Below are 14,147 nucleotides of genomic sequence, written 5' to 3'. Positions count from 1 at the left end.
CCCTTCCTCCTATACGGCACCTATATACAGTATAGCAACCGAACCGAACCGTATACACCCCGGGAAGTCTATAATAAGCCTCCCATTTCCTATCCTACCCTCCCTATAATAAACAAGAGAAGCTTAAAGCCCTTAAGCCGGATATAGTCGTTATAAGACCGGAACGTCTAGCTTCAAGTCCTCCCCTAAGGGGGCAATTTCACTGTGTTATAGAATATAAACGGGGGGAAAAAGCTTTAAATAATAACGTGGCGATCTAGGATTTACTGATTCCGGAATAAGAAGAGGTTTAGGAAAAATTCTCGACCAACCTAGATTTCCATTCAAAGCGCACCTTTCTGTCCTTATACCAACTTAATTATGTCCACAAAAACCTCTATCTAATTAGCGCGGAGATTGGGCTCTAATACTGCGCACGCGAAACGATTGAGAACCACATATAGAGCTTAGTTGAGGAAATATATAAAGATAAGCAGCTGCGGGAAGTGCTCGGGCTTTGGGGAAAGGTGGTGTTCGAAAGTTATATAAACATAGGAGAGCTAAGCGGGACACTGATTGAGGAGGAAATAGAGCAAATGTTAATTAGTAGACCCACTACGCCAAACCAGATAATGGGGACGGCGTAAGGCAAAGGGTAAAAAGTAGAAAAGGGTGGGGGAAAAGCTAAGCAGAATATTTTAAGGAGCAGAAATCGAACAAAAGGTAAACTAGTAGACCAGTTCTGTATATACGAGCAGTTGGGCGGTAAAAAGACTACTATTATATTGATTAAATACAAGGCGCCGCACAAGTTCTCCTTAGATAATATGGTAGCCGGGCTAAATAGGGAGATTTAACTAGTCGAAGATGTAATTAATAAAAGGCGAGAGCTTTAAATTCAATTTGAAATGGCTAGCAGCAGCAGCAGTAATTACGCAGCTCTTCTTAGATATAATCCGTAAAGGTATTTAATGGGGTTATATCTTTATAGGAGAAGCTATCATTTTCCTACACATTTCAAATAACCCTTCAATTGTCCACTACTATCTCTTAATCCCAAAGCTGGATTATTAAGAAGACAATAAAAACAGACTATATATAACGGCGGTTCCGGAGGATTTTGCCTTTATTATTCGCGCAGCCAGGGCCGAGGCGCCTAGTTAGTCATAGCACGACAAAGCAGAGAAGTTACCCATTTGGCCCATAGAGCGTGTTAATATTCTATAAACCAACTCCAAAGAAAAAGAAGAAAAAGGTCAGCTATAGCGCGTACAGGTCTAAGCGCGAAAATGGGTTTCTACAATCGCCAATTGTATTACGGTCTCATAGCAAAGCGACCCGCAACGATAAAGATGTTAGTGGCAATAATAAAAGGCATAATAAGGGAGACGACTTCACCCCAGACTTATTACTCCCGCGTTAGGGCAGCAGTCGAGGTGTAGCTAAGAACTAAGCGGCGACTACAAAAGAACAAAAAACAGGCAGAAGAACTAAGAAAGGCATAGCTAGTAGTAAGAAGCTAGCGGAACCAATATCCAGGTCAAGGATCAAGGAGCGACTATACTGCACGTAGCGGTATCTGCTTGGACTAGCATATAGTGGTATAATAGATAAGTAGTGCTATAACTTTTAGGATTATAATAGGAAGCACATCAACTAAAGGACGTTTCTCCGCCTTATCTGGTAATAGCTTAGTATAGACCGTAAGAGTAATGCGGACTATAAGCCACTATATGCTAAAGGAGCCCGCGGAGTGCTTTTTAAAGTTAGGCTATTGTCGCATGGATATACTCTGGTCGCGAAAGGGATAGTAAAACCCAATCTTGGCCACCTCTAGCATAAACGGCGCATCTACGATCACGTTTATCCCACCTAAGGGAAATTCGTCCCCGTCTACATTGGATCCGTTATGCTAGAGCTCCCATACTACTACGACGGTGGGGTTTATATCAGTATGCTCTTCCTTAGCTAGGCTAGGTGGCCACTCCTTAACTTTCTTATAGGGGAGAATAAAAGGTACTTTACAGACAAATTGGCTACGGTTTTACGGGCTTTACACGACCTATAGGTGCTATAAAAGGATCCTAAACCACGGAACATTCTATGGGACAAGCACAGTCAGCGTCTTAGTTTTGTGGATTTTGAGCGAGCGGAGATCCGTATTAGGCAGCCGTTAGGTATCCCGCCTAATCGGAAGAGGAAGCAAAGGGAGGGGAAGCACGATGTGGAGGACGATTTCGGTCTTAAATTATAGCAAGCTAAGTAGTGCATTTCTAGATGGTTAAGATCGAGCGGCCTATCTAGTAGTTTAATAAGTACTCGGTACTAATTAGCTTTACTAAATACTAAATATTAATTAAAGTACTATNCCCCTATTTATCCTTANAAATAGTCTAAAATNAACTTCTTTTNGCATNTTAANATGCCGAAATTTCCCCTAGTATATCGATATGCTAAAACCAACGTCTTTTGGCATGTTGATATGCTAAAATCAACTTCCCAGTATTTTNGNAGAANGCGGCAATGTAGNAGGTNATATNCTCTATNACCGTTATAANANTACTTTANNGCACTNTTANANACCCTAGCTAGGGGCTTGGCTGGAGCCTTGGCGCATATATATAGATATTTTTTTTCCTTAACCTTCTTCTAGTCCTTAGTTTTAGATCCTTATTAATAGACTACTAGTTATATAGGCTGTGCGTATGCCATATTGTGCTAGTGCCTTAGTTAACTATATCCGCAACAGTAGCAAATTTTATTGCTTTATTTGTGTATAATTAAGGCGCACCATTCTAAGTAATATTAATTAATAAATATATGCTCTTTACTATATTAAACTCTGTTATTTAGGGTATATATCTATAATACAAGCACCCTATAATAATACTATAGCGGACACGGTATACTATAAAAAGCCTCTAAATCCCTTAGCTCCTTAATTCTAAATAGACACTAGCCAGATGCTTAAAGGGAAAGTGATGTTTTAGCAATCCCCTCTATGGCTTATTTAACGCCTGAATTAAGAGCTCGTTTAATGATTTCAATACAGCGGTCAAAGCAGACATTTTCAGTTCCCTCTTCCGCACTTTCGTAGTCATTAATATAGTTATTGCTAGTGAATTCCCTCATAAGCTCGGTGAGACAAAAGAACAATAACGAATCCTTTAGCGTATTTAAAGAAGCGTAAGCCTCAAGCCGCTGTGTTTTTCTCTTGAAATTACCCAACTGCATAATAACTTCCCTCTTTACACTCCTTACCAAGTTAATACCCGCGCTGGGGTTTATAATAGTTATAAGGTTCTCTTTAATGTCTCCAATACTAACTCTGCTTAGTAGGTTAATAGTACAAAGCCAGAAGATAGATTCGCAATCGTGGATTGGTCGATGTGTAGATAGTGCAGAAGATTTACTTAACAACGAAGTAGCCATAAAAGCAACTGTGCTAGTTCTATCCTGTGCTCCTGTACCTTAATTGTTAATAGACGCCGCCATGTCTAAGTCGCAAACCTTTAGCTTGTGTTAATTATCGATCCTAATATTTGTAAATAAAATGTCCCTATAGACTATACCCCTCTCAGCCATTACTTTAATAGCTAAAAAGGCCTATTACCAGATTAAGGATATTGTTGGCAAGGAATCTAATAAAGAAACAGCATTATTAAAGGACGAGCTAACCCAAGCAGTGACAATATCTCTATGTTCCCTATTATCGCAGTCCTGCTATAATCCACCTTCAGGTCGTCTTAGATTATATAGCAAAGCCGTTAGATCTTCTGAGATAGAAGTTGTACTCCCAGTATACTGGGTAAAGTTAGGTCTCTGGACCTTGGCCCTATTGTAAAAAGTTTTAAAAAAGGTCATTGGTTGCCTAGAAGAACACTATCGCCCAAAAACCGTAGTATTATTCTCGTTCTCAACCTTAACAACACCGTAGGCAAGCAACTCTACTATATTGGGCTGGTTCTGGAGGCTCGAGAGGTAGTGCCCTTTATATTTCCGAAGCTCTTAAGGCCAGCTACTCTTATAGCACCAGTCCCAGCCTATTTTTTCCTTTTCTTTAGGGTTAACGAGTTTTGCTTTAAAGGCCACAGTCGCGCGACTAACAAGATAATCTCTAGGTGGCCCTACCTCCTAATCGTTAATATATAGTTGTCAACCATCTATAGTAACTACTTGAAACAGTCTATTGTCTAGATTATATTTATGGAATGGCGCCTCCTTCCCAGCAGGGTATCCAAGCCTACTAGGTTTATAATAAAATGCTCCAAGCAGGCATTAGATAAACTTGGCCGTATCTGTCTAGATATCTAGTAGCTCACTTGCCATAAGACCTGACCGATCAAAATGTAAGAGCTGCATTATTGATCCACAGTGTAGAAAACAGTAAACGTATCTTCGGCTCCATTGATAGCGAAGCGCCTTAGCAGCTTTTAAAGCACAGTCGAGATATACCTTGGCATTCTTCAGATCCTAAAAATTGCGTTTACATTCCCAAAGCATATTAAGGCATTCCCAAACCGGCTCTCTGCACTCCACTATAGGGAAACACTTATTATCCATCGGCGCGGGTTTCCAGCTGTTAGGAGGGGGCAATATCATCTGCGGCTTGGCGAGTCGGACAAATTTTAGTTAAGTTTCGCGAGGTCGCTACAATTCTATATCCTCAACAACTATAGTTATAAGATCTGGCTTCAACTCCTTCTACCTCACTATGCTGCCGTAATTCCCTTTTAGCCATCTTGCTTCGGTATTCTAAGTCTTTATTAGGGAATTTCCTTAGTGAGATATTCTAATATAACCCCGACGGGGATTGTTGGCTTTGGGTTTTTTAAAGTACTCCCCTAGGCCGTCCAAATTCGCGATGCATTATATAACTGCCTTGAATTCCTCCTCGTTTAAGTCAGAAGACAATTTATATATAGATAAATTACTCTTCTTTCCACCTATGCAGCTTCCTATAAAGGTTTTCCACTCGTCCTTCTCGCGAAGATTATCCACGTACTTCTACGTAACTTTTGGAATGTCTTCTATAAATGTATCTAATAGCGTCAACAAGATATAGGACCGGTGGGCGAGGTTAGCGGCTATGGGAAACCGGCGAAGCTCGGCATTATCGCTAATTAATAAGCCACTTACTGCATTAAATGGCGTCAAGTAAGGAGGTGATATAATTGTATTTTTCGTTGGTGTAGCCTATATATTTAGCTACGTTTTTAGAGCGGTAGGGCATTCTTACAGATATAGTCGGATTGATAATATTGCCCTCCTCCCTAATACTGCCATGCGGATCCACAGAGGTCTCTCCCATGGATTATTTATTGGTGTATTAATTAAGATTGCTAATATTGCCTATAAGGGGCTCTTCTAGAGATGGCTTATTCCTAAGGGGCTTTTCTATAGGTGGCTTATCCGTATATTAGCTAAAAAGTGAGTTTAGTAAGTCGTACAAAACATCTAACTGCTCGGCAGATGCTGGAGTGGCTTTTGGTTATGGCCTAAGTGGCAGGGTCGTCGTTATTAGTGTTGCTTGCGATATATACTATTGGCAGAAACCAGTTAAACTCTTAGTTCTCTTCTTGCACCTCAATTAGTTGTGATTTCGGCCTTTACATTTCTATACTCCGGTCAGTATATTAAACGCACGAAAGTGTTTTTATTATATTCTTACCTTTGCTAGTTTCCACTGCGGCATAATAAGTTTATATAGAAGAGCTTGCAGCAACTAATGGCGATATAAGGTTAATTATCGCGCCACTTTGTTTTGTAGTGACAGGACGCGTTACTCAGTAAACTAACTGACCTTTTGCTGAGCAATAAGCGAATTTCCTATACAAAACTACGGTAAGCGAGGTATGCGCACCGTGCAATAAGCAGCCCAGCAATTAGTGCAGCTACAAACCTGCATTACTTCATTAGACGTCCTGCCTCGATATTTAAAAGGTATTACGTCCTCTTGGCGTGACCTTTTGCGTTATATATAGCGGCTACTATACCGGTACAAATGTCGCGCAACACCTCACACGGTTGCATTCTAGCAAAGCCGGCCGGGTTAGGGAAATTCTAGACTTTATTAAAAGTACAGGTCCAATCGCACTCTGCTCTAGTAATGTACTAAAGCCCGCGCATAGAGGAAGCCGCCCTATTAGCGGTCTCCCTGTTTATAATAGCTACCGCTACAACTAATAGATAATATGTAGATATTCCACGGAGGATTTACTTAAGGTCTATAAGTATATTAAACAAATGCTATTTTATAAAGATACTAAGCTAAGGAAAATAAGAAAATGAATCTGGGGGAGAGTATAAGTAAACAGCTAAGGCGCTGCTAAGGCGCTAAGTTTGGTATGTTAACATGCCGAAATCAACTTCTGCGCCTCTGTATTAAGCAGCATGCTAAGCTACTAGGTCTCTTAGTTTAACTTTTTTATCTATATATCTAGTATAGTTAGGCTCTAGAAGAAGGCTGTTAATACTAGCACTAGGCTTAGCTAGTATAGTAATAGGGACGCTAGGAGATAGGAGGCTTTTTAGGGCCTGGTATACGTATCCTATATGTTAATTTAATAGGTTATAGAGCTAAAGCGTTATATATTGCTTGTTTTCTATATAGATAGTAGATAAGGTTTCTCCTTTAGCGCTAAGCTTTATTATATAATGTCGCTATAAGCTTATTCGCTAATATTCTACTTAGGGGCCATTCAGTTATAACTTTATATTCAATATAGAGGCTCTATATTTAACCAAAATAGAGCTTAAATCTAAATACAAGGTGGTCATTTGGTAAATCTAACAACTTTTGAATATGGAGCTCCTCTATATCGGTAAGCGCGTCAAGTTTGCAGGCTATACTATATATAATAGTTAAAATAAGGTTCTTAGCACCGTTTCAATAATGTTAGTGATTTAGTCAATCGAGGCACGAGCACGGCAAAAGGGTCGCGTAAGCCTATACGATTGGATTGTCTATAAACAAAGATCTAAAGCTAGAGAAAGGAAAAGGGAAGAAGGGTAGCACCGCTCAAGGTTTTATGCGATCACCTAGTTACGTAACTGCGACTATCTAAAACAGTAAGACACTGTCTGCGATTGTCCACCACAATCTACCACCACAATCCACCGTTTTCTACCAGCGCCGTAACAAATAAGTTGCCTTCGAGCCTCCGTTCTATATTCCATATTAATCTAGAGCTTTTATAATACGCTAAAGTAACGACTTCAAATACCCGGATCGCAATACTACTGTCGCATTTACATACCTTATATAATATTATTATTCTAACCTTCGTAATTACAATAAGCTTATTTCTAGGGCGTCGCAGGCGTCGCAGGCATTGCTATAGTTCTACTACGGCTCCTACGGGAGGTAGGCAAAGGTGTAGAAAGCGTTGATTACAGAGAGGGCGTTGGCCGAGGAGGAGGCTTTATTACTACACTAAAGTAGGGAGTCGCGATAGAGGCCTAGTGGCAGAGAGGAGCTTACTCAAATCGCTCGCTGATATTAATTACATATTATACGAAGCCAAATCTGGAGCGTCATATGGAAGCTTACCAAACAATTAACTCAATTATAGATTTAAACGAGCCACGGTAGTAGCCGCCACTAATTACAAAACGGGTGACACTAAAATACGCATAGATTGAACAAATAATATAGAGCCGATTTGCAACTAAACGTACCCTTAAGTAAAAGAATGTGTTTTTAAATATAAGTCCAACTCTATATAAATAAAACCTCCGTAAAGTTCCCAACTTAGGTTAGTTGCTTAGTGTTTGATCTAACCGATCTAGATTAGATAGCTCGGTCCTTAGTCTAATTAACTAGGTCCTCTATCCTCCAAGCAATATCCTACTCATTCCTACCTATATCGTAGCTAAACTTAACCTCGCGCACTTTCTTATTCTTTTGATCTTTATTTTTAACACTACCCATATCGTATATAACCTTTATATCTCTTTCTACCTCATTTTTCCCGTCCCTCTTTCCAAACCTTAACCCCCTCCTTATTAACGCAGCTTTTGCTACTTCTCTCTTTTCCTTACCTTTTATCTCCCCTTCTTCTCGCTTCCTTNTTNGTGGGTTTCCTCCNTATTAGTTNATNTAACTTATATCCTNGCAAACTCTAGCGTTTAGGTCCGCTCTGTACTACCGTTAGTACTTAAACTACCCAATCTCCGCCTTAATAAACTTACTTCCAATACCATCCGTCCTTAGTCTTCTCCCCTCTATAGTCGCATCCGCTAACTTCCGGTGATAGTCCGTCTTTACATGCCTGCAATTTAAGAACCGTGTCGCTATTCTTTAGCTTAACCTTAAAAAACCACGAGGATCTAGTTGTAGTATCCGTTACGTATAACGTCCGACTCTACGCCTTTAGAAAGTTCCCTTAGAATGTCTAGTATACTGTGTCTATGGCGCTGTGCCCTAGGACCTTGTTACCTGTCGTTCCGTCATAAAAGTAACTGGCGGACACGACTAAAGCTACCGCAGCTATCACCCTAATTACCGCAAAAGGCCGCATTTCTGCTAGAAGCGTATTTGTTAATCGATACTGTTATAGCTGATATACGTAGTATATAGTACTGCACACCCTAAAGTGGTTGCTGTAAACGTATTATAGGATAGGTGGTAACTCTAATAAAGACTTGCGGATAAAACAGTGTATATCTTTAGCATATATCTTCTTTATTGGCCTATATTTCCCTTGTCTTTTATACTTTAATATATTAGCGGCCACGTCTGCCAATCCGATATAGGAATTAGCATTACTTATCCAAACTTCCTTTAAACTATCGTGTCTTATTAATATAACCAATCCCTCTACTCCTAATATACCTTATAAGAATACGCCATACTAAACACAATATAGAACACCGGTGATATTGCCACGGTACCCTTAGAAAAGCTAAGCCATTACATCGCCCTAACGGATTAATCTCTAACCGCCTATCCCTTAATATAGTAGGGCCCTTTGCCAAGGCCGCTTATATTTACAACTGGATTTAGTTAGATATTTATATTAACCAGCTGTTCTAATTAGTTGATTCTTATTAATAACCTAAGAAAATTGCCGTGTTAAGGGATACATTAAAATATACCTATTGCAGTAGTGCATTATACAACATAGTCGGAGACTTTATACATTATCCCCGCATATTTACAACCGCTATATATATCCAGCTGTTTGACTTATTCCCTTACTTTAAGGGTATATGTTTTAGGCCCGTTAGCAACGGAAGATAAAGGTTAAAGTTCGGCGCCATTATATACGCAATGCTGCCGTGCCGTATAACGCCTCCAGTTAAGTGGCAGGATTATAGCGCTTCGCATTAATAAAACAGGTGATGGGGCCATCGTAGGCGTAGCTGTTTTGCCGCTTCCTACGTGGCGATGTAGGCTAGGCGCAGCCCATACTGCTATATGTATTACATATCTATTTAACTTAAACTTTACTGCCACATTTCGGCATCTCTTTAATAGTACTAGAAAGATATAAAGCTTTGTTCTTATTCCTTATTAATTATGCCTTATAAAGTCTACATAAACATAGTTTCCTCTTTGTCTTCTTAATAACATGAAGCCAACTACCATTTTACTCTATGCTCTCGCGGCTAGGAACACCGTAATTGCAGCAGCAGACCAACCGCGACCGAAAAAATTGCCTCTTAAGTACATTCTTGCACCTAGGGACCCGCAGGAAATCGACAGCTACTTGCCGGCCAGTATAGAGAAGCGTGACGTTCATACAGCCTGTGTAAGTTAAGTTTACATTAGCTTTTATTCCTTTAGTCTAACGGCTATAGGTTTACTACATGGCGATATATATAGCTGGATACGGTCTTTTTGGTTTTGTTTATAAGCAGACGGTTATCGCCAAGGACTTTTTTACCGGGTTCTCGCTGTAAGTGCACGCCCTAGTTAAAAGTCTCCATACCAATCTATTCGTTCGCGTTTAATAGATATTTAGCTGCGGTATACAATACGTATCCTCTTCGGCCTACGCTGCTGGAAATGGTGTAACGCTAAGCGAGTCGACTTAGATATTTAACTACCATTAAAATTACGGGCTGGTTAATTATCACGATTGCGAAAATATCCAGTGCGATATTCAAGATAACCGGCCTAATAGTACTAATTCAGCATGTGAACCTATAGGATGTGGGCCATACGATATGATGGCGTATATATGCCGTGTATAAGATAAGAGGAATATCCTACGGGAGTGGAGTGGCTTGATTAGGGGGGCTTAGCGAAAGGGTAACGTAGTAGTGCGGTATGTTATTGCGGCACGGGTTCCAATGGCATTGTTACTTAAATGTAACCACTTTAGAAATATACAAACCCCGTTCTAATTCATTGTCATTATTAAAAGTAAAAATAAGTTTACAGTCCAGGTTTCAACTTAATAGCCCTACCTATATCAATTAGCTGCGTATTACGGATGAATTTCTCGTCGCTTCTACGTCAGGTGGTCTTGTTGTAATTCTTAATACTAAGTGTCAACATGCTGCGCTTATACTGTCCGAAGGAGAATGTCCGCATAAGCAGGTTATATAGGCTAAAAGGCTGTAGGACATTGCGTGTTATAATAAAGTTATGGCTACGGCTAATAATAATGGCATTATACGGCTTTGGAGTCTTAAATCTAGGTAACTCCTTAACCCTTCCTTCCCTGCGGATGGTTATACGTACTAAAGAGTGGGCTAGTTTATAGGTATATAGTTTTACTAGACACACCGAAGCTATACAGTATATACTATTTACCAGTGATTTAACCGTAGTGTCTGGCTCCAAGGACACAGCATTACGGGTTTGGGATACCGGCTCCGGCGCGTATGTGTGTACGCTTAACGGGCATGCTGACACTATCTTATGCCTTGCTCTACGCGACAACTTACTTATAAGCGGTTCCAATAATACCACCATAAGGATATAGGATCTTCCCTCCGGCCAATGTTTACACGTTTTATAAAACCACCCTAGCTATATAACCGTGCTTAGGTTTAATAAAGACTACACCCTACTGGCGATAGGTAGCGGTGGAGGGGTTATAAAAATCTGGAGGATTGGTAATAGGTTAGTAGGCCCCAGCTACTAGCTCTAATTTAATAGTATACTGCTAACTAGGAAACTAATAAAGGACATATATTACAACCTGCAAAGGTTATATAAAAGTTGCTACGCAACTTACAAATTTCTACGGAAACTTAGTTTCTTCCAGAGCGGATAAGACTATTTAAACCTGGGACTAGCAAAACGGAAAACTTATTCATACTCTAGAGGCTCACGATCGGGCTATACGGGGGCTGGTTTAGGCTAAAGACTACCTTATATTGGGAGGAATAGATAGTAGACTATAAGTTTAGGATTATACAAACGACCAGGCGCTCTTTAAGCTAAGGGATTAGGTAGATATAGTCTGGCAGCTTATAAGCGGATAGGATAAACTTATAGTGGCCTTACTAGTTAGCAACGGGAAGCACCTAGTCGAGCTTTAGACTTTACTAGATATAAAAGATAGGCGTACCAAGGAAGTAGCTAGAGAAGAAGAGGTTATATAAACTGGTAATGTAACCTTGTAGGAGGGCTCTCAAACTGTCCGCGAACTACTCCTTGCTGCGCGGCGCGTCCGACCTGTAACGTTAACGAGAAAAAGGAGTAGCCTCCCCTCTGTAATAGTGTCGCCGTTACAATACTGCTTCTGCTTACAGGCCCTAGTAGAGGCGCGCGTTAGCTATAAATATACTACTCCTTAAACTTTTTCTACTTCAGCTTATATGCTAAAGACGTATTTAGGCCTCTCGGCATGCCTAAGGGCGAGGATGCTCTGCGCGGTAGCGCGTAATTAGGCATTATTTACGGTGTACAACTTCTACCCCCCCTTTAGCAAGCGCTGTAAAATTTTTAATTTAGTACGCGTATCTAATCTCGCTTAATTGCTACTAATTAATTATAGCAAATGCCTCTAGCTATATATAAGGGCCATTTTAGTTGCCTGGGAAAAGGAAGCAGGTCATACACATTACTGTATTTATTAATTAAATCTTATTTCCTATATACCTATTTAGTGTACTTAATATAGATTATAACTTAAGCTTTTAGAAAGCCTTTCGAAAATACTTACAAAGTATACGTTGCTATTTATGGTGTTCCAATAAGCGCGCAGCCAAAGCTTAAGTCGACAGTTTAGATTCTACTACGCGATTTTATATCTCCACATTAACACCAGCTTCGACTACCTTGCTGCCATAGTTGCATCAATTCTAGCCTTGGGTGTGACGCCTTAAGAGACGCGAACCTTCCTTCTACGCTTATTTCCCGCCTTATTTATTAGTACCAACATACCTATCTTATAGGTGTGCGACAGCGCCAACTAATATTAAATATTGGTAAGAGCACTGCAGTTACTATTAGGCTATAAACCTTACATCAATTGCTCCCTATAGGGAATTAAGGTGGTATTAGTAAAAAAATAAAAAGGGTTTAGCATGTCAACATGCCGAAACCAAGTCGCGAGTCGTCAACGAAATAGAATACTTAGGTCTAAATAGTATAACTAAGGTAGGGTTACGTTGGCCCTAGGGGCAAAAAATATATTTTAGTTACTATAAACAAAGACTTACAGCCGTCTTGCAGCTCTTGTACTACCTTATAGCCCTTACACCCGGGGCAACTAACTTATAACTCTTACACCTAGATATAAGAGCTGCAAGACGACTGCCCTTAGGTGTAAAAGTTACCCCCAAGTATAAGGGCTGCGAGGCAGCTACCCTTAGGTGCAAGAGCTGCAAGACGGTTGCCCCCAGGTGTAAAAGCTGTAAGAGAGTTGCCCCCAGGTGCAAGAGCTATAAAACAGTTACAAAAGCTGCAAGATAACTGCCCCCGGGGGCAACCGTTTTGCAGCTTAATAAGCAACCTCCCTACCATACCTCTTATTTAATAAATAGAACCCTTTACTTTTCCACTTTGCAGCCAACTTATCTACAATTCCTAAAGCCAGATATTACTAATATAAAGCGCCGAAACCTACCTACCCCTAATATAACAGATAAGAAGCAGCGGCTTTAGGGCCTAGGTCGAAAGCTTCCTACCTAAAGGAGGTGGATTTAATACATAACTAGGCTAGGCCATATCGGCTAGTAACAGCAAAGTTCCCAATCGATTCTCTTACGCCAGTATAGACCGTTAGCGCAAACAGGCCCATTAACAACGCTTATAAGCGAAGGCTTCGTGAAATATTTAAGGAACAGGGTGTCCTTTAAAAAGACTTAGGGTATTGATTACAAGTGGCCTATTACTACTTAACCTAATATAGTAAAGAGTAGTATTTTTACTGCTATAGATATTACTGTTAAACGATCGTGACTATCTATATCGATTTAGCTTTCCTATATTAAGTATAGATTAGGGATATCTTAGCCGCTAATCTTAATATATAACAAATTACGGACATAAGTTGGACGAGATACGATAAACTAAAAGTAGCCTATATATGACGGTGCTAGAGCGCGTCACCTGCCAAATTCTGCCCAAGTTCTGCCATATTCTGCTACCTATCGTATTAATACTGTCTAGTACTGTTTTCTACTATTAGCTCGCCTACTACTAGCGCCTTGACGGCTTGCGCTACTTATTTGTTTACACCAGCCCTAGCGAACCCCCTTCCCTCTCCTCAGCTTAGTATATTTATTAGATAGCAATCCACAAGCTTCAGTTTAGAGGCATTTGTGTAAGCCGTCACACTATAAGGGCTTTAGTTTGATTTCGGCATAACAAACACGCCGAAATCAAATAACACGACCTTTCAAAACTTTAATCTGATTTCAGCATGCTAAACACGCCGAAATCAAATAACACGACCTTTTAGAGCTTTAATCTGATTTCGGCATGACAAACACGCTGAAATCAAATAACACGACCTTCCAGAGCTTTAGTCTGATTTCGGCATGCTAAACACGCCGAAATCAAATAACACCACCTTTTAGAGCTTTAGTCCGATTTCGGCATAATAAACACGCTAAAATTAAATAATACGACCTTCTAGAGCTTCTAAAGCCCAAGTACAGAAGATGCTAGACTATATTAACCGCGGGCGGGCACACAATGCCGATTTAGGGAGCGTTGATGCGCTAGGAGATAAATCCGAATATCCATTATTTAAAGGCTG

The 14,147-nt window shown here is 40.1% G+C and overlaps 1 protein-coding gene across 1 annotated transcript; it reads left to right on the top strand.

Moving 5' to 3' along the window:
- Nucleotides 1–10,712: 10,712 nt before the first annotated feature.
- On the top strand, nucleotides 10,713–10,916 carry K441DRAFT_599112 (uncharacterized protein; the record flags this gene model as incomplete). Its single annotated transcript, XM_067645139.1, has 1 exon — nucleotides 10,713–10,916. A coding segment is annotated over one exon (204 nt), but the record flags the coding sequence as incomplete, so codon positions are not given.
- Nucleotides 10,917–14,147: the final 3,231 nt, after the last annotated feature.

The sequence above is a fragment of the Cenococcum geophilum genome, assembly GCF_001692895.1.
Source record: "Cenococcum geophilum 1.58 unplaced genomic scaffold K441scaffold_136, whole genome shotgun sequence".
NCBI lineage: Eukaryota > Fungi > Ascomycota > Dothideomycetes > Gloniales > Gloniaceae > Cenococcum > Cenococcum geophilum.
Note: the sequence above shows the minus strand (reverse complement) of the source record. Positions and strands in the feature narration are given on the sequence as shown.